Source organism: Leuciscus leuciscus (assembly GCF_965113295.1).
Source record: "Leuciscus leuciscus genome assembly, chromosome: 11".
NCBI classification, from domain to species: domain Eukaryota; kingdom Metazoa; phylum Chordata; class Actinopteri; order Cypriniformes; family Leuciscidae; genus Leuciscus; species Leuciscus leuciscus.
In genome coordinates, this window is record NC_138735.1 from 16,102,297 (window position 1) to 16,123,756 (window position 21,460).

Here is a 21,460-nt window from a genome sequence, read left to right on the forward strand (position 1 = left end):
ATATTACCGCAGTAGCATCCTCTACCCCAGATACAGCTCTGACAAGGATTGCAAACACTGGTCTCATACCAACACCTATACATCTTGAGAACAGATTTGAAGTACTAATGAATGTAAATGAGGAATCCCCAAATGTGATGAATGTGATCGAACACAGACTGAATCAACCAGTAGCTAACACTGATGCTAACTGGCGCTCAAGGTCAAGCAGACAGCGGCACTCAGCTCAGAGCACAGCCGAGCCAAGGACTCTGATAGTGGGAGACTCCATAATCAGAAACATTAGCAGCAGGGATACAACTACATGCTGCCTTCCACAAGCAACAACTTCTTATATAAACAGGGAACTTCAGAACATTCTGATGAAACATAAGATTGCAAATCGACTCATCATTCATGTGGGGAAGAATGATATTCATAAAGAGCAGTCAGAACTCCTTAAGAAGGATTTCAATGAACTTTTTGAAACACTTAAAAGACTGAAAGTTCAGACATTCATCAGTGGACCACTCCCAGCAAGAGGAACAAACAGGTTTTCACGGTTGCTTGGGCTTAATACATGACTGCAAAAAACCTGCAATATAAAAGGAGTAAACTTCATTGACAACTTCAATCTCTTCTGGAGTCAGAGACAACTGTTTCATCAGGATGGCCACCACCCAAAAAAAACTTGGCTCAAGAGTGCTAAAGGACAATATCTACTTCTCCCTCAATCATCCTTCAGCAGTGTGTGCCAATCCACTCAATCTGAACGGCACACACACACCTGGACATGACCACAAGACTTCACTTCAGCAGCAAAATGGACATGATGTTGACATATCACACAAGGACAATGATAACACCACTGAGCCACAACAACCTCTGCTCACGGACACAATCTCAGCTGAGCCCTACCCACAGAGAAAAATATTGCAAGAATTAGATGCTTTGTTTCCAGACAAGACTTAGAGAAAATTGTTCATGCTTTCATCACCAGCAGGGTGGATTATTGTAATGGACTCCTCACTGGCCTTCCCAAAAAGACCATAAGACAGTTGCAGCTCATACAGAACGCTGCCGCCAGGATTCTGAGCAGAACCAGGAAATATGAACATATCACACCAGTCCTCAAGTCTTTACACTGGCTCCCAGTTAGATTTAGAATTGATTTTAAAGTATTATTACTGGTATATAAATCATTCAATGGCCTAGGACCTCAATACATTGCAGATATGCTCACTGAATATAAACCCAACAGATCACTCAGATCATTAGGATAATATCAGCTAGAAATACCAAGGGTTCACTCTAAGCATGGTGAGTCTGCTTTTAGCTATTATGCCAGCCACAGCTGGAACCAGCTTCCAGAAGAGATCAGATGTGCTCCTACAGAGGTCACATTCAAATCCAGACTCAAAACACTTCTGTTTAGCTATGCATTTACTGAATGAGCACTGTGCCGCTGTTCGTCCGACTGTTTGTACTACACTACTGTACTTTTAATTATTCTTATTTCTTTTTATTATTTTAATTTCTTCTATGTAAAGCACTTTGAATTGCTATTGTGTATGAAATGTGCTATATAAATAAGGGTAGCCTACACAATGTATTTTTAAAAATATATTTTCAATTATATGTATATATTTTTATTCAATTTTTTTTTTAAATATATCAGGATAAATAAATAACTGAAATAAATAAATTAAAATATATGCCAAATACATTTATCTTTGTCCTTTACAGTTATGTATGTATGTATGTATGTATTTACATATATTTAGTTTTTTCCTCATTTATTTTAATAATTTGAACCTTTTTCTATACTTTAAAAAAATGTATACAATGTATTTTATTTACTTTTTTCTCATTTATAATATATATATATATTATAAATGAGAAAAAAGTAAATAAAATACATTGTATACATTTTTTTAAAGTATAGAAAAAGGTTCAAAATATATATATATTAGTAATATTCTGGACGTTTTCTATATTTTTTAAATACATAATATGAAAAAATGGCATACATTCAGATGAAGGCATCGTAAAAATAAATATAATTCTCTTGCATTCCTCATTGATCAGCCCAGTGTTTATATTATAAATATAAATATTATAACAAGTGACCGAACAAAAGCTGCAAGAGTACAAAACAACAGGACTTTTATTCTATTTGTCAAAGCAAAGCCTGTTTCCGTAACTCGCGAGTAGTATGAAGCTGCAGACTCGGAGCCTGCATCTACAGTCCCGCACCCAGAGTCCCGCATTCTCAGACCCCTCAGCGCCTCCTATCAAATTGGATCGGATAAACATTTGAAGAACTTAAGCCGAAACGTGAGTATCGTCAATTTTATTTAACGAATCATACTCATTCGATTTTTTTTTTAATCAAACTACTTTATAGCTCATCGATACACCAACATATGAATAGTCCATTTAATATTTAGTTTGTAACAAAATTTGAGCCGTTAATGTAGGCTATGTTTTTTTGCCGAAAATATTTTGATAGCTAACGTTAGCCTTTAACCTTGGACTTTTTGTAGACAAGCCATTGTAAAAATTTGATTAAAATTAGTTGATATAAAGTAGACCAATTAAATACATTTAAGTGTGTTAATATTAATTATTTTACTTTATATAATTTATGTAGACTACTTAAATTAGTTTTTATTAAACGTAAGTATTAAAATTAATCAATATTAATTTAACTGTGATATGAAGTTGTTGCCAGCCATTTACAACTCATACAATTGCCTAATAATCAAATTTATTATGCCTTCACTATGTATTAACCAGTCTATATTAACATATGAGCTAGAATGTGTCATTTGGCCTTTTGTTTGGGTTCCTTCTTTTAATTTGTATTGACTGAAATGTTTTATATATTAATTAATTTATTTATATGGACAGGCCATCATTCATGGCCTATATGAGATGCAGGCATTATCCTAGCAGGAGGCTGAGGAGGTGTTCCTCTGTGGCCCTATTCACTCTAGGTATGCTTTGTAATTTGCATTTGCAAAAAAATATATTATTTATTATTACACAATATTTTTGACAATGGCATTCATCTTTTATTTTAGTGAAGTCGAGGAATTTGACAGTGATTGCAAAAAAAGGAAAAAAGGAGCATTCGCCCACCAGAAAGTAATTATTATGTATTTACATTACATTTTACATTTATTCATTTAGCAGAATGAGGAGGTTTTTTTTAATGCAATTAAAGACGAAAAGTAAAGTCACTAACACAAGTCTTTCTTCCTTTTTTCTTTGCTTTGTCCTGTTTACAGCAAGATGATGTTTAGGTGATCGTTAAATAAAGTACAGAATTGTTTATTATTGGTGTTTTGTCTATTCTTATTTGAGTTTTGCTTTGCATTCAAAATATCAAAAATGTTAGCAATGTTAGGTTTTGTAATGTTAGCAAGGTATAATGTTAATTAGACCATTATAGGTTGAACTGAAAGAAAAATTCGAATTTGAATAAAAAAAAAAAAACATTGTAGCAATATTGTAGCAATATAATATCACATAATATTTTTCAGAAGATACTTCAATCTGTAATTGTATCACTTCCATCAGTAATTTTCTTTCAATTTCACCCACGCTCAAAAAATAACTAAGGGGTAATTTGTTAGTCAGAGAACACAATGAGTTTTTTTGGCATATGCATTAAGCAGGGAACGCAAATATTTATTTGGATAACTTAAAATAAAACGAGACCGTAATATAATATTGCATCCTATTGTTTTCAATGGCATTTGGATTAGGGTGTTATACGATCTTTGAAACAGCAGGAGGCGCTGAGGGGTCTGAGAATGCGGGACTCTGGGTGCGGGACTGTAGATGCAGGCTCCGAGTCTGCAGCTTCATAATGTTGTAACTCGCTGAAAGTTTTTTTTGATCGTTGTTGCCCCCTTTCGGTGACATCAGGAATTATTCATTTAATACTGAATTCACTTTCATTTTCATTCTTTGTGCTGACTAACTGCGACTTCTCGTCGTTTCGTCGAGAACAAGTGCATTTGATCTTCTCTTTTCAAACTAAACCCCACGTTACCCAGTGGGATAAGAAATTAAACGCGTTTGTGTGCAAACAGGTTCAATAAAGTTTTGCAATACGACAAATCGAAACGACTAACGTTATCTGCAATAATGACTTCCTTAGACATGAGCCCCGCATCTAAGAAACAGGTAAGCCGCCTATTATAGGCCCGAAACCTAATTAAAAGTAATTTATGACTGTTTATTGAGCGAACAAATGAGGGAATTTGAGTTTAATCTGCATATAAACATCAGAATATATTAATGAACGCGTGTTAGTGTTGAAGTGGTAAGTTTGACAAACACTTCCTATCTACTTTGCAGGTGGATGGATTCTCCCAAAAAATCACCAAGGAGGTAATTATAAATACATTTAGTCAATTTCTTTCATCGCCTTTACAAATGTAGGGGAGACCAGGGACAGTTGTAACACTTTTTGCCATTTTTAGCAATACATCAAAAAAACATTTGCCAAAATATAACCAATTTGTTATATTATAAACTTCAATCTGTCAACTGCTGAAACAATGTATTTAAGTGGTTTTATGAAATATGTACAGGTTGCAAAATTGATTTTAATACAGTCTCTCCACTGTTTGTAATATGTCAGGGACGGTTGTAACATGTCTAAAATATACATAATGAATCAATCATATACTCAAAATGGAAAATATTATTTATCAGTCATGTTATTGTGACTATTCATTTCATGTTTTTAAGTAATGATTACCTTTTTTTCATACTTAAAATGAATTATAAAAAAAGATAAATACCTTAAAATGTGATTTGATGACATTTTACATTTAATTTGCACATTAAAGGGAAACTATGCAGTTTTTTTAGCATGAGCACAGTGAGTGTCATCACTCTGGTTGTTTCTGATTGTAGGAATTCGAGGTGTTACAACCGTCCCCTGTTACTGTTACAACTGTCCCTGGTCTCCCCTAGCACAGTCATTTTAGTTTATGCTAAAATACCAGTTATTATTGAAAATTGTATTATACACTATTATAATTGTGAAAAGAAATGAACCAACATGATAGAAAGATGCATGAAGCAGTTTGAAGGAGAACCAATATTAGTATATTATGATTTTACACTAGTAATATAGTGAAAGTTTGTTACATGTCAATGTTTCTTTTAAACAGGCTGAACAGTTGATCTCAAACGTCTTCCCTGAGAAAATTGCAGCGATGGATCAAATATTACAGGTATGAGGTCATCCAGCAGGTGCATCTTAAACAATCAGACTCATTGAGTCATTGAGAATATGTATTTTAATTTTTTTAGGGTTCCTGTAGTCTGAAGGATCTGTCTGTTGTGAGGGCTCCTCTGGACATCCCAATCCCAGACCCGGCTAAAGAGGAGCTTAAGAAGAAGAAGAAAGAGGAGGTCATTAAAACACATTATTTCTTGTTAACAAGCCTAATTATTCACATTATTTCAATATGGAAAAAAATATACCAGTACAAATAAATAACTGAAATGCATCCCAGATACATTTGATTTTTACATACATTTTTGCCTTATTCAAATACATATTTTAGACATTTTCTATATTTACAAACTGAACATAATATACATGAATGCATCGTAAAAATTAATGACATTCACTTTCCCTAATTCATCCTCAGTGACACTATTGTTCAGTTCAGTTTTACCAAAAAATGACACTGATTATTCACATGAATGACTTTTTAAATCAATTTAATCACTGTATTGCACCTTCAAGCCAATTTGTGGTTTAGTTTAAGTAAACTATTTGACTTTTATGACATTTTATTCATACAGAAAGAGGCCAAAGAGGGAAAGAAGGGTGGAGAGAAAGGAGAAGAAGAGGATGAAGGTAAATGTATTGATAGAATTTTGAAAACGAAACTGAAACTGTTAATTGTTGGGTTCCATTTTCCCTGGATCTGAATTCCCCCAAATGCTAAATGACAATGTGTAATTCACAGCATGAACACAGACTGGCACTGTTGGACTGTTAATGTCATAGAAATTTTGCAGAACCTAAAGATTTTGAGATATGCATACTCTCTTGAGTAAATTCATATTTTGAATAAGTATTTACTTCACAACCGCTTATGAATATAATCCGGACGTTCTCCATTCGCCATGTTGTCATTATCACTTGTGTCGCTTCACCGCATTCATAAATCCTCTCCCGTGGCCTTGTGGGATAGTGAGATCGTATGCACACTTCCGAATCTTGTCAGAAGTAGTCGGTCATCCGATACTTTTCACCTTCTGTTTTATGAGTACTGTGAATTCGGACATACTCCTTTTGTCACATACTGCTACATAGTAGGGAAGTGTGCGATTTCGGATGCAGCCAAAGTCTTCCATCCATCTCTATCCTTACAAACTGAAGTGGTGATTTGGAGAGCATAACTTTAACTAATGATATTATTTGTGAACTGAAAGGTCCTCCCTGTGGTCCCATCGCCTGCAATGAGACAGTAGAGAAACTCTTCAAGCTCATCAAGCCTGAGATTCAGATTCTAAAGGAGTGTCTTAACACGGTGAGGAAGTGATATCATGTGGTAGCTATGCAGATCTGAACAGTTACATGTGTCAAAAAGTTAAACCCATCAAAAAAAAAAAAAGGTAAAGATGATATTCAATTTTCACCTTTTTTTGATGATTTGACTTTTCTGACATATGTATATGTAATTGCTCAACTGGTTCTATAATACCTTCATTTATAGTTCATTTATACTGCATGTAGACTGTGCTGGCATCCAGACATTTAATAAAGAATTTTGGTAAATTTTTGTACATTTTGTAACATCGTGACACCTTTGTGCAGGTGTCAATGTGGATACAGCTACAGGTCCCCAGAATTGAAGATGGGAACAATTTTGGAGTTTCTGTACAGGTCAGTTAACCCTTTATTGTGACAAAATTGCTCTTATTAACTTATTTTAAAGGGTTAGTTCATCCAAAAATGAAAATTCTGTCATTAATTCCTCACCCTCATGTCGTTCCAAACCCGTAAGACTTCATTCATCTTAGGAACACAAATGAAGATCTTTTTGATGGAATCTGAGAACTTTCTGTCCCTCCATTGACAGTCTATGCAACTGACACGTTAATACGTGTTTCCCGAAACGTTCTTATTTAAGTATACCTTCTTTAAATCATATGTTCAGGCTGGACCACTCTTAGCTTTACCTTATCACTGTTGACAGTTCACTCCGCTTGTGGCCACCACTGCAAAAAGCTTCTTTAGCCTACATCTCATATGAATAAAATTCTGAAGTTGTAATACACCCAGTGTTCAATTAGGCTAATTCAAATATTTTCATGCAAAGAATAAAATTGTCATTACACTGATTGTTGTTAGGTTTTTAATTATATTAACCAAAGGTACATAAGCTGGCAAACCATTAGGCATGCAGTAAAGGCTTAGGAGTCTATTTAAAGGGAATGATTGTGGTGGGGAGTTTGGTCAAACTATGGCAGTGATACAGCAAATGGTTGTGCTAAATCAAAAGTTTATCATGGGGTCGTAAGGTATTTTCAACATTGACAGGGGTTAGTCTGTGATTTTATTGCCGTCCGAATCCAGAATGTCCATGTTTTTCTTCCACCACCTGCGTAAAAATCCCCGGCCGAATTACCTACTCTTGACAAACACCAAGATCGTGTGGTGATTTGATTGCCATCCAAATCCACATCTCTAAGTTTACAAGAAGAGATCACTTTAAAATTCACTGTTTAAATCCTTTTTGATCACTGCCGAGCACCGTACGTACGATGTACACTTCTATTACTGAAATGCTGGAAAGGATTTACAAGAACAATATTTCATCACAGCTCCACCTCAGCAAACTAGAAGGAGAAAGAGAAGAAAGCACGTAAACATTTGAAATGGGCCGTTATTGTGGCGGAAATATATGATACAATTTTAAAATATGTAGGATAGGTTATTATAGGCTATTATAGTTTGGATTATTTTTTCATAATATCTCATGAGTCCTAATAAATGCAATTGCAACTATTTCTGAAGTACTTCTTTTATAAAGAACACCGCACATAACGCAGTGAATAATTGATTCTCGAGCAATCGATATCAACAAATTCAGCACCACTGCCACGGACAACACCTGGTAACGTCGCATGTAAGAAGGTATATCTTAAGCAGCCTTCTAAGGCATAGTTCGGGGAACACACCTAGAAATGGTATACTTTTAGTTAAGTTATACCTTTAGAGTCTTCATAGCGCTTCATAGTCTTCATGCTATAAATTCATAGCATGAATTTGAAGAGACAATGTTATCGGGAAATCCAGCCCATGAAACTAATCCATATGAGTTTAGCGATTTAGTCCAAATTTTCTGAAGACATGATCGCTTTATATGATGAACAGTTTGAATTTAGGCTTTTATTAACATATTGATCAGAGAACATAATCAGACGCTCAACCGAACCTTATTGACGCGTGAGAACAAACCTCTTGAGGAAGCTCAAACGTGCTGCGTAACACGAGAATGAACCTCATTGGTTACTGTCGAAGCTAAACGTGCTGCGTAACACGAGAATGAACCTCATTGGTTACTGTCAAAGCTAAACGTGCTGCGTAACACGAGAATGAACCTCATTGGTTACTGTCGAAGCTAAACGTGCTGCGTAACACGAGAATGAACCTCATTGGTTACTGTCGAAGCTAAACGTGCTGCGTAACACGAGAATGAACCTCATTGGTTACTGTCGAAGCTAAACGTGCTGCGTAACACGAGAATGAACCTCATTGGTTACTGTCAAAGCTAAACGTGCTGCGTAACACGAGAATGAACCTCATTGGTTACTGTCAAAGCTAAACGTGCTGCGTAACACGAGAATGAACCTCATTGGTTACTGCCGAAGCTAAACGTGCTGCGTAACACGAGAATGAACCTCATTGGTTACTGTCGAAGCTAAACGTGCTGCGTAACACGAGAATGAACCTCATTGGTTACTGTCGAAGCTAAACGTGCTGCGTAACACGAGAATGAACCTCATTGGTTACTGTCAAAGCTAAACGTGCTGCGTAACACGAGAATGAACCTCATTGGTTACTGTCGAAGTTAAACGTGCTGCATTACACGAGAATGAACCTCATTGGTTACTGTCGAAGCTCAAACGTGCTGCGTAACACGAGAATGAACCTCATTGGTTCTCACGTCAAGTGAACATGCTTGAGCTTCCGTTTACCACAACTGATGTGTGAGTTGATGAATGTTTAAATGTGAATAAAAGCCTAAATTCAATCTGTTCATCATATAAAGTGATCGTGTCTCTTCAGAAAATGTATCTATTTACCAGTCATGTGTCCAGTCTATTCTCTGATATCTGTGTCAACCTAAAACTTTTATTATCACAAGTTATCACAAGCTATAACAATATGCATGTATGTTTGCAATCATAAAATATGTAATTTAAGAGGGGTACTTCAAAAATAATATCAATTGACAAATTAATAATATCTATTTAATGTAAATTATTTTATATACCAAAATAATGTGTAATGTGTGCAAGTTTTATAAATTTGTGTTGATGACACTAACATAATATATGACTCATGCACTTTATACATTTTTCACCCATGCAGTTTTTTTTTAGTTTTTTTTATATACATTTTTTTATTAACATTTCAAATATGAATTCTAGTGTTAAATTACATTACCAATCAAACGTTTGGGGTCAGTAAGCAAGGGCGCACTACATTGATCAAATAAGGCAGTACAAAGTACACTACAAAAGTACAGAAGAATCACGTGACACTGAAGACTGGAGTAATGATGCTGAAAATTCAGCTTTGCATCACAGGAACCTAAACATATTATACTTGAACATATTGATGAGGCTGTGGTACATAAGATAGAGAGGTTGTACTCATTTAATTATAGCATGTTGTGTGAAAAGTGAAAAAATGCTAAAATGTTCCCACAGGAAAAAGTGTTTGAACTGCTTACCAACACCCGCACCAAGATCGAGGGATTCCAGACACAGATTTCCAAGTAAGAGACCAGACAGCATCACAACCACAGTCAAACACTAACCTCATGATGTCTCTATTATAAATGCATTTTTAATGTGTCATATTTCTCACTGTGTTTGTGTTTACTCAGGTACTTCAGCGAGAGGGGAGACGCTGTAGCCAAGGCTTCCAAACAGCCACATGTGGTCAGTTTATTTCGTGTTACATTTAGACATGTTTTCAAAAATCTTTGAGCTTCTGATAATTTGATTGTTTTGTTGCTTGGAAACAGGGAGATTTCAGGCAGCTTGTCCATGAACTGGATCAGCACCAGTACTGTGAGTTACGCATCGTAGCACTGGAGATTCGCAACACTTACGTAAGTTCAGTCTCAGCTTGCCCTGAACAAAACATCTCAGTTTTAGTGTTAAGTTGGTGCTTTCGTGTGACTGATCCATTCTGTTCAAATCTAGGCCATGATGTATGATGTCATCGTCAAGAACTTTGACAAGATTAAGAAGCCCAGAGGAGACTTATCTTCAAAAGCGCTTATCTACTGAGAACTGCAGCCAACACACAAACACACACACATTTGCTGAAAAGTAAAACATGTAGTTTTGAGTTACACATCCACAGTCACAGTGCATTGGCTTGAGCTTCAATTACATCAACAGAATCAACTGTAGTAGTTTTTACTCAATAAAGAGTTCTGCTAAATGTGGCATTGCTCATGTTTTCATTCATAATGTCAAATAAAACATTATTTAGATGTATTATCTTTACAGTTTGACAAAACAGGAAAATAACTATAAATAATTGTTTTATTTAAGTTAAAGAAATTAATATTTTTATTCAGCAAGTTTGCAATAAATTAATCAAAATTTACAGCAAATACATTTATAAAGTTTTTAAAGATTTCTGTTTCAAATAAATGCTGTTCTTTTTAACTTTCTATTCATCAAAGATCCTGAAATGTATCACGGTTTACACAAAAATATTAAGGAGAACACATTAATAATAATAAATGCAGACTTTTTTTAAAAGAGTTTTTAAAATCTTTTACATTAAAAACTTTGGTAACAATTTACAATAAGGTATTATTAATTAACGTTAGTTAATGCAATAACCAACATTAACTAACAATGAGCAATACATTTGTTACAGTATTTATTAGTCAGTTAACATTAGTTAATCAGAAGACAACTGTTCATGTTTGCTGGACCACTAAATTAAATCAACAGATACAACTTTTGATTTAAAAATGTATTAGTTAATTTTGAAATTAACACACACACAAACACAGTCAAACCAAAAATTATTCAGACACCAGAAATAATTTTTTGAATTTTTTATTAGTGGGTGCAGGACACTATAGTTCATTTGTGTAAGTGAAGATAGCAAAATAAAGTAAACTATGACACATTATATCTAAATATTCTTCAGTGGACTACCAGTAAAATATATAACAATTTGGGACCAAGCATTATTCAGACACTTTGACCTGACCATTTTTTGATTAAGTGTTTTTTCTTTAATTTCTAAAGCGACCTTTTTACACCACAGACTGAACAAAATAAAGCATTGCTTGGTAATTGGTTGACCTAAATTGGTATTATCTAATTGTGTACTTAAATTTAAAAGCTGACAGCTATTCAGCCTAACTCATTTGTGAGACAACAGAAGGATCGCCAAAACCAGTGAAATATCAACTGATTTGATAACTCTTATTACCATTTTTTAAACTATAGTGAAGAAACTGTGATAATGTGAAAAATGTTGAAGGTGTCTGAATACATTTTGGTTTGACTATATATATATATATTTTTTTTTTTTCTTATTTCCTTTTACATGCATTTACTGCAGTTTTACTCGTGATGTCCGAATGCAAAGCTCTTGGTCTTCCAAGACAGCACCAGCCAGGCTTTAAAACATACCAGCCCTTATAAAGTCCCTTCCATCCCAGATAGCCAAGAGCTCCCCCGATCAGCTGGGAAGGGAACTGTGGGAAGTGCGCTAGCAAGCAGAGAATCAGGAAGATCCAGAGACTCATCAACAACACACACAGCATGAAGAGAATCCTCAGTGGCGCTCCAGGAGGCTTTCCTAGAGCCATGCAGGGCCCAAAAACGGCTATTTCCTCAACAAGAATCAAACAACATAAACTTAGAATCAGGATTTCATCAGAAACCTCACATCCCTGCCACTGTAGCCCGGCCTTAAGGCAGGCTGCTTTACCCTTTTCCTCTCTCAGTAGTAATAAGGGGCCCGTATCAGAGTCCAGGAGCTCCACGGGGTTCCTGCAAACTTCTGTGGTGCTTTGTAGTGGCTCAAAACAGGTTCCTGAGGCGTCCAGTAGGAAGGAGAGAAGACGACGGAACAGTGTCCACAGCGTCCCGGTCACAGCGAGCCGAGAGAGGTGACGGACTGAGTGAACGAGAGAGTTACTGATGCAGTATGACAGAAGAAAGACGAAAGAGCCACATAATATGCAGGTCCAGCCCCAGCATGAATGCAGGAATACCCTATGAGATCACAACAACCAGAATCAATGAGACATCTCAGAATACAAACATTACAAAGGAAATAAAAAATGGTTCATAAACTATAAAATATTAATAGATAAATAAATAAATAGTAAACTTGTGATAAATAGTCAAATTTGCACTATAATAAAAGGGTATGGAATGTATGAAAGGAGCCTTCACAAAGACTCAAAGGATTGGATTTTCCCGCAGGACAATGATCCATGCAACACAACCTTGTTCTGTCACACATTTTCTTAAATAAATGATTCTTAAATAAATTTCACAAATGAAATTTGTGATTTACCGATAGTGAAAGTATTAAGAAAATAAACGTTTGCATTGCGGCTTTGATATTTTATCATTTAATATAATTAATATAGCTTCATAATATTAAATACATATTATTTAAATTAAAAAAATATGATAACAATTATAGGTTCAATTTATTTACATTATGCATTAACTAACATCGAAAAATATTAAAGCTCTTTCATTTCTACATGTTCATTCATTTCAAGTTGTATAAGTGAATATTATGTGATGTATTATGAATAAACAATGAACAACATTTATAAAATTAACATTAACCAAAATGAACGCTAAAAAAGTATTCTTTACTCATGATGCATAATTAATGTTAATAAACAAATCAATTCCAATAGGGTCCTCGCACAATCATAATTTAATCTTATTGTAAAGTGTTACTAATAATATTTACAACAAAAATATGTATTTATTTTATTATAGAAGAACTAATGTATTTTTTATAAGATAAAGAGTTGATGTAAATTAAAAGATAAATTTCACACTTAAAATCGGCAATAAGGTCTCCTAATTAAGGAATTTCTCAGTTAACTGAGATCTTGCCTGTACAGGTAGTGGTTCTTGTTGCCAAATATGCTGTACTTGGACACCCAGAGGCTCAGAACAGGTCCAAACAGCACCAGCCCAGAGAGGAGGCAGTGGAAATGCCGTCTGAATAACACATGACCAAGTATCCCAGCTGTGAGATCAGTGAACAGCACCAGAGCTGAGTGCAGAAGCTTGTTGGCAGAGTTATGGATCTTATAAAGTATCTCCTTTAGTCCACAATGATCCATCTTGGTTTGCTCAGGGCAGTACTTCCAGTGCATGTCCAACAAATCCCATTACAGCACAAATTGAGAGAAAGACAGAAATGAGATGGTTCTACCATCTGTCAGCAGTTCCCTTTTGTTTTCACAGCTGAGTTCAACCTGCTGGTTTATGTCACACTTCTCATCATTTACCCCCACTCACTGAGTCCCTAACAACATCCCTAACAGCTCTTAACATTCCCATCTTATCAGCTTGTTGTACCCTTCACATGTGTGTGTGATATAAAGCAGTACATCAGCATTCCCTTTGTGCTTTCAACTGTATTAGCATCTGTAAGTGGGCTCTTTCTTATGCATAATACAATTATGTGTCTGTGATTTAATAACAGGTTTTCTTTAAAAATAAACACCTCATTTTCTTTAATCTATTGTTATCCCACCGATCTGTCACCTCAGTTTCAGCCCATGGTCGGACTTTCTTTTTCTACGGGCAGGTGTTCCCCTAGAACAGGTGTGCAGGCATGTTGTTGTCTCAACTCACGGGCTGGGGCGCTGCATGTGACGGATGTGCAGCTGCGGGCTCCTGGACAGGACCTTGCTTGCATTGGCATATCAATTGCCTCGAGTTGCTAGCAGTATGCCTGTACACCTGCTGCGAGGCAACATGTACTGGTCCGCACGTACAACACATTGCATGTCGCGTACATCAACTGTCAAGGTGATCTACGCTCCCATTGAATGTTGCAACTCACTCGCCATCTCCTCCTATTGAGTCAGAAGCAACTCAGGTTGCTTCATGCCATTCACATCTCTGGCAAACTCAATCGTGTAGCCAATTTGCTAATGACAGCTCTATCCCAGGGAGAGTGGACACTCCACCCCAAGGTGGTCCAGCTGATCTCAGAATGTTTCTGGGTTGCACAAGTAGACCTCTTTGCATCTCCAGAGACATACCACTGCCAGCTATTTTATTCCCGGACCCTCCCGGGGATGTGCAAGGTCAGGGAAGACGAGGAGCAGGTCTTGATGGTTGCGCTTTACTGGCCCATCCGGACCTGGTTTTCGGACCTGACGCTGGAGGATTACCCTGAGGTAAGACCTGCTTTCTCAGGGATGGGGCACCATATGGCACCTCCGTACAGACCTCTGGAACCTCCACGTGTGGTCTCTGGATGGGACGCGGAGCATTTAAGTGGCCTACCCCCAGCGGTAGTAGACATCACTTAAGTTAAGAACCCCCTGTATGAGTCACGCTTACTCTTGAAGTGGATTCTCTTTGTAGATTGGTGCTCTTCCCGCAGGGAAGACCCCCGTAAATGCCAGATCAGTATCGTGCTTTCCTTCCTACAAGATGGGTTGGAGTGAAGGCTGTCTCCCTCCACCTTAAAAGTGTATGTTGTTTAATGTTCCCACCACTTCTTTCAGGGAGCAGTTAGTGAACTTGCAAGAGCTGCCCCCGGAAGAGCCAGACCCTGGCCTTGCTCTGCTGTGTCCTGTTCACGCTCTGCATATATATGTGGACTTCACGCAGAACTAGGAGCTATGGAGGTCAGCAGAAGGGAAAGGCTGTCTCCAAACAGCGGTTGGCCCACTGTATAGTGGATACCATATGGCGCTTTTCCACTGCATGGTACGGTACGGCTCGGTTCGGTACGGCACGCTTTGGCGCTTTTCCACTGCATGGTACGGTACGGCTCGGTTCAGTACGGCTCACTTATGACGCATTTCCACTGCATGGTACGGTACGGTACGGCTCGCTTCGGCTCGCTTTAAATGGTACCACCTCTGTTGAGGTTCCAAGCGTACCGTCCTGATACTAAAATGTGACGTGAAAACACTGCAGATCACTGATTGGTCAGACAGAATCATCACTACCAGCGTCATTGTATTTACAACACGAGACACTAAACCCGCTACATTTAAATAGCCAGTAGACAACAGCCAACGCTGTAGCGCCTGTTTTAAAAGTATTTGCTTCAAAAAAAGAGTATAAACTTTAAAAAAAAGAAATGGCTGAATCGTGGTCACTGGACGAGGTGCAGACGTTCCTCTCGTTGTTTGCAGAGGAGCGGATGGGGAAACACGGAATGAAAAATTCTCATTTAATATGATGATGTCATGGCAGTAGAGACGGCAACTATAACGATCAGGCCCACCCACTTTGAAGCGGTACTAACTGCAGTGGAAAAGCAACCGAGCTAAAGCGAACCGAACCGTGCCGTACCGAGTCGAGTCGTACCACGCAGTGGAAAAGCGAAGCGAGCCGAACCGTTCCGCGCCGAGTCGAACCGTACCGAGCCGTACCATGCAGTGGAAAAGCGCCAATAGTCTTGGCTTATCACTCCCAAGGAAAGCTGTGCTCGCTTAGACTGAGAGCCCATTTGGAGCATTTCTTCCTCCAGGGCTTTGGCTCACTGGTGCCTCTCTAGCAGACACATGTAGAGCTGCAGGCTGGGCAACACCTAACACATTCACAAGATTCTACAATCTCTGAATTGAGCTGATTTCTTCCCATGTGTTGGGTACAAACAGGTAATAGGTGGGAAGATGGGTTGCGGTCTCACTTGCAGTGCCCTTCCCCTCTAAGAATGGTTTATGAGCGCCTATTCCGCTCCTCAGGTGAGTTCCCCATCCGGTGAACCCTGGTGGAGTTCCTCCAGCATCCTCGGCAGTCAGATGTGGCGGAGGCATCCGATGCCAGGTCTAGTATTTGTGTGTATGCCTGGCCTGTCAGCCCCTATATTAGACTAGATGCCCATTTGTTGCGATTCCCCTCTGGTGATCCCATATGTGTATTCTTCCACAGTACGGTTTCCCTAGCTGCACATGTCTTTCCCTCAGCAGAGCCCACTCTGCTATCTCTGTAAAACGGTATTGACTCCCCCATAATATATGGGATCTACCACAGAGAACGTAGTATTGCCCTGAAGGTCAGTCCATATGTGTAACTCCATGTTACCAGGCTCGTACAAATTGTCTTTGTAATGTCTTCCGTTAAAAGGTAAAAACAAAGGTAAAAATAATTGTTATATTGTTGACCTAACAGTTAAATAAGCTATAGGCCTATATAAAGGCACCACCAGAATCCTTCCACCCAGCACTACTCCAGTAAAACGTTTTCTTACCAGTAATATGGTCAGGACACTCTTGTTCACTTCAACCACGAGGAAAGAGCTGATTCCATTAAATCTGATGTTCATTCCTTTGCTAACATTGATTCATTCTGAGCGCAAGTACACAGTGTGCTCTGCCTCTATGACAAGATGATGAATTGCACTGTTGGAGGGATTTGGTATGTAGGATTATTCAAAAGTTCAAAACCTATTTGCAAACAGCGCAATCAATTTTCAGATAACAGTGATAATAACCTTTAAAAACACTAATAACAAACGGCATAATAATATGGCATAAGTTATAGAAATAAATATTTATGAATAGATATTTAGAGATTCAGTTTTTCTGTACATTGTACACATTTTGTACAAATCCAGTGAAACATGCACTAAATAAATGCACCAAAGAATCTGGCAAGAAGTATAGGTGTTTTTTTGTTTTGTTTTTTTTATACATAAGGTAAAAGTAATAAAAGTAAAGTTTTGGATGCAGGGTATTTGTTGCAAGAAAATGTATACTGAAATAGTGAATCAGTTGTATTATATACCCATATATTGTGGAAAATAGGAATTACATATGTTGTTACAATGCTATCCTTTGACTTAGTGCGTGAATTTAATCAGTCTAGTGACAACAGATGAAAATGATCTGTTTATATAACACCAGTGCTAATTAATGTGTTTTGTCATTAACAAATAAATAAATACACATTGTTTATATATATATATATATATATATATATATATATATATATATATATATGTGTGTGTGTGTGTGTGTGTGTGTGTTTATTTTTTTTATTTTTTTTTTTTAAATTAATTTTTATTATACATGCATTCATATAACACGTACAAACACACTATAAATAAAATATTTGAAATTACACAAAATTTAGTGAATATGCTGCATAAATAGTCAATTTGCCCTAAGCTGCCTGGATCCGACTGTTGGTCTTTGACTTTGATTGACATACGCTGCTTATTTTGTGGAGGTGACTGGTCAACACCTGCATTGTCCTGTTGAAGAAACAGACATAATTGTGAAATAAAAGTGATTCTTAAAAAAAATCTAAAGCCAAACTGCTTCTACAATTTCAATATGAGGGGTCCGAATTGAAAACGATATGATTATCGTCCCAGATTAAATTACTAAAGTGTTTAATAATTTCTAAATCTAAGTAAAACTGAGAGATCAGAGGGTCTAACCAATGCTCTTGCTGAAGGCTCCTCTGAGTTCTCTGGTTCAGTTGTGAAGTGGTCATCTGATGGGCTTGATGGTTGTAGCTCCTCAGTTTAAGATTCTGCTTCACCTTGTTGCCAATTTCCACGCATAATTTTTATGGAGGTGCCTGACACAGACCTAAATTGTCCTGTTGAGGGAACAGATATACATGTATAATCGTGCAATTGCTGGGGAGGTTCAATGCGTGCTACTTAGACTAAATCTAAAGGTGTCTAAATCTTTTTAGCGTTTTGATGTGCATAGTTAAAGGCAATGTTTTCTTTTTTGAATAAATCTTAAAATAAGTAAAAACAAGAGATAGAAGGGACTTACAGAAGCTTCAGTGCTCCATGGACACACCCTCTTACTCCAACGGGGCATGGGTACTCCCTGGGGAGACCCGGGAGGTTGCTGTGGGGAACACGGTGGAACAAGTGTTCTCTGTGGGGTATTGGCAGGCGCAGACACTCCCTTTGGGATTTTCTTCTGCTGCTCCCACTTTTCCCTCTGATGCCTAGGAATCCTGAGGCTTGCAGGTGACACAAGCACTGGTGTATTTTGCAAATGCTGTCTCAGCAGCTCAGGGTTTTTAAGATTTCTGCAGTCGGAGATCTTGTCAATAATGGGTGCTCCCTGTGCGGAACAGACAGGCGCTATATTCAGAGAAGGGCTAGAGACTTCTGCTGCAGTTGCTCCCGTCTCAACAGCAGAGATGTTTAGTTTTTCCCTCTGTGAGATCTTGTCAGGCATGCGTGTGCCCTGCAGAAAAGCTTGAGGCTTCTGCTTCAGTGGCTCAGGGATCTTTAGTTTTCTCCTATCTGCGATCTTGTCTGGCATGGGTGCTCCATGTGGGGAGCATGCAAGCACCTTTGAGGCAGCCACAGGTGTCCTCTGTAGAGACTTGACAGGCTTGGACATTTCAAAGGAGGCTTTTTGCAAATGTTTTGTCAGATGCTCAGGGATCTTGAGTTATCCTCTTTGTTAGGACCCGATGGACACAGGTGGTTGCTGGGGGGACTCAGCAGGCACAGATGATATCTGTGGCTTTTTCTGCCTCCACTTTCTCCTCTGATCTGAGGACTTTAGTGTTGCATCTGAGAAACCTGAGAGCTGGGCTTTCTCAGATGCATCACTGTAGACCAGGGATGAGGGGTGGTCCCCTTTTTTAGTTCTGCTGGGACCTGATGAGCAAACATTCTCCCTGTGTGGATCTGGAGGGCACAGATGCTCCCTGAGTGGATCTGGCAGAAAAAGGTGCTCCCTGCGTCCTCTTCTGCCTCCACTGCTTTGTGGTCTTCAGGTAACATTTGAGAAGCCTGATTGCTGGTACTGAGCCTTCTCAGATGAGTCACTGAAGACCAGGGATGTGGGGCATGAAGTATATCCTGCCTCCACTATTCCCCAACACTGGCCTGAGATGAGGTCCCCATACACAGGCTCATCAGATATCGGGCCTAAACTTCCATGATTGCCCACCACCGCCCCACAGCAAGGACCATACTGAGCTCATCTGAGAATTCAGCAGATGCAGATGCAGAATTCTGCACTCTCAAAAATGGTGGGCATGGTTGACATACTGATATTGATGTTAAATTTGATGATGAAAGATGATCTAGAAGTGAACAATACTTTTTGCAATCTATATCTGTGAAACACTATGAAAAAAAGAGAAAAGGAAGAGATGAGTTGAGTAAGAACCTTCTTAAGCCCAACGTATACTAATGTCGTCCGCACTGCAATTTTTGTTATCTGAGGGTCCACGGACACCTGTGTGCAGCCCAATTTCTGTGTTCGCACTGACGGTGCATGTACAATAATGCATACGAAGAATAAAGAATGCTGACACAACTCAGCGCTGCTTGTAGAGTATAAATAAGCAATTGTGCTGTGCATGTGTCGAACTTGTCCATCCCTTAATTGCTGTGTAGACACGACTGGGTGCGAGATGAAGCGGAAAGCAGAAAATAAAGTATACCTGGGCCTTTAGTTTTCGAAAAAAATTTGGCTGTACAGTGTATGCCCATTGGCAGTCCATCAGATGAGCCAAGGGTGGCTAAGGGAGTCATTAAAAATTATCCAAAAATCAATGAAACTGGAAAAGTTACATTTAAAAAAAAAATCTATTTATTTACTAATGTGCATAACTCAGATGCAAATAATGTAAAATATTTATTTAAAAGTTAGGTTGCTATACAATGCTAAGATATATATACAATATATGTGTACAATAACAATTTGACTGTACGCGAGCCACAAGAGAACACTGCATTCATGCAACTTATAGCAACGAGCATTTCAGCGCTAGAACACAGGGACAAACGAACCTCTTATTTGACAAACGAAGAAAATGAATGCCCTGCTAGTTAACTGGAGATGTTTTATTTATTTGTATTAGGTACATCCGTGCCGCGAGTTGTTTAAAAAAGTGGTGGCAACAATATCGACCCTGGCACAAACCCATATTGCTCCGCGACATGTCAACATGGTCGCTTCCCTTTTTTAGCCAGGTGGTATTTATAGCATAGGGGGCGGGACGCTTTACATTCTAAAGAGCATTTGATTGGACAGATGATGTGATGAGAAGCTGAAGTCCGCGGTGACGTCATAAAAATCCATGATCCATTTTAGCGGAAGTGTGGGACTGTAAGTTTTGAATGCTTATATCTCCTATGCGAATTTTGTCATTGGTTTGGAACACACTAGCTTATTCATAACCTTAAGCCTAACATATTCATACTAAAAGCTAAAAAACTTAAATCTTGATTTCAGGGGGCCTTAGAGGGAAGGCTCCTTTAAGGCTTGCCAGTAAATGGCCACTGTTTGATTGGCTAACGTTATTGCTTAATAAACTCCATCAACATCAACTCAACTCGCTATTGCACGCTAGTCACGTTGTGTTTTGAAAACATTATCCATATAAAACTTGAAGCTGCTGTCAGATCCAATAATACAGCTGACTGCCTATAATCTTTCAACAAGAGTTTCTTTGCGAAATCTCAATTACACTGTGCCTCGTTTACAAAACAAAATGTTTCGAACAAACATATCCTCTGACGCGATGTGGGACGCCATTAAAGTAAGCCATTCACTCGTTTCCAATGCTGGGATCCTTCTGAAGTCTGTAGTCAGTACCTAAATGTACAACTACATTACTAACTATTAAAACGCAGTATTTAGGAGTTTATTGAGGCAAAAGTTGTAGTTAATAGTTAGAATTGGACCCTAATCTAAAGTGTAACCCACCTCTTATATGTCAAAAGACCAAGGCAATGTCATGACCCCTTTAGGTTTTTAAAAGAAGCCTCTCATGCTCACCAATGCTACATTTATTTGAATCAGTAATACTGTGAAATGTTATTACAATTTTCTATATTAATATATTTTAAAATGTAAATTTATTTTTTGTAACTTTTGATCAATTTTAAGGACTCCAAATGTTTGAACGGTATTGTATATGTTCACAGATCAAGTTTAGAAATTAGCATGTTCTCTTCAGCTTTACCTACTATCATTACAATATGGCAAACTCTTGT

The 21,460-nt window shown here is 37.8% G+C and overlaps 3 protein-coding genes and 1 long non-coding RNA gene across 4 annotated transcripts; 2 read left to right on the top strand and 2 right to left on the bottom strand.

Moving 5' to 3' along the window:
- The first annotated feature begins 2,184 nt into the window (after nucleotides 1–2,184).
- Nucleotides 2,185–3,321, top strand: LOC309509920. The gene is made up of 4 exons (XR_014210113.1): nucleotides 2,185–2,316; nucleotides 2,893–2,978; nucleotides 3,066–3,129; nucleotides 3,273–3,321. It is a non-coding gene; the product is annotated as an uncharacterized lncRNA (long non-coding RNA).
- A 614-nt stretch (nucleotides 3,322–3,935) lies between these two features.
- On the top strand, nucleotides 3,936–10,712 carry psme1 (proteasome activator subunit 1). Its single transcript, XM_082184910.1, has 11 exons — nucleotides 3,936–4,176; nucleotides 4,351–4,383; nucleotides 5,175–5,237; nucleotides 5,317–5,418; nucleotides 5,818–5,872; nucleotides 6,454–6,551; nucleotides 6,839–6,907; nucleotides 9,964–10,031; nucleotides 10,143–10,197; nucleotides 10,284–10,370; nucleotides 10,465–10,712. The coding sequence occupies exons 1-11, from the start codon at nucleotides 4,138–4,140 to the stop codon at nucleotides 10,549–10,551; spliced, it is 756 nt and encodes a 251-aa protein (XP_082041036.1). The 5' UTR covers nucleotides 3,936–4,137; the 3' UTR covers nucleotides 10,552–10,712.
- A 152-nt stretch (nucleotides 10,713–10,864) lies between these two features.
- On the bottom strand, nucleotides 10,865–13,735 carry fitm1 (fat storage inducing transmembrane protein 1). The gene is made up of 2 exons (XM_082184908.1): nucleotides 13,384–13,735; nucleotides 10,865–12,513 (listed from the first exon to the last, which is right to left on the bottom strand). The coding sequence occupies exons 1-2, from the start codon at nucleotides 13,647–13,649 to the stop codon at nucleotides 11,826–11,828; spliced, it is 954 nt and encodes a 317-aa protein (XP_082041034.1). The 5' UTR covers nucleotides 13,650–13,735; the 3' UTR covers nucleotides 10,865–11,825.
- A 3,796-nt stretch (nucleotides 13,736–17,531) lies between these two features.
- Nucleotides 17,532–20,085, bottom strand: LOC309509846 (uncharacterized protein). The gene is made up of 3 exons (XM_082184811.1): nucleotides 18,261–20,085; nucleotides 17,912–18,075; nucleotides 17,532–17,722 (listed from the first exon to the last, which is right to left on the bottom strand). Exons 1-2 carry the CDS (start codon nucleotides 18,843–18,845, stop codon nucleotides 18,043–18,045), a joined length of 618 nt encoding a protein of 205 aa, XP_082040937.1. The 5' UTR covers nucleotides 18,846–20,085; the 3' UTR covers nucleotides 17,532–17,722; nucleotides 17,912–18,042.
- Between the last annotated feature and the right edge of the window lie 1,375 nt (nucleotides 20,086–21,460).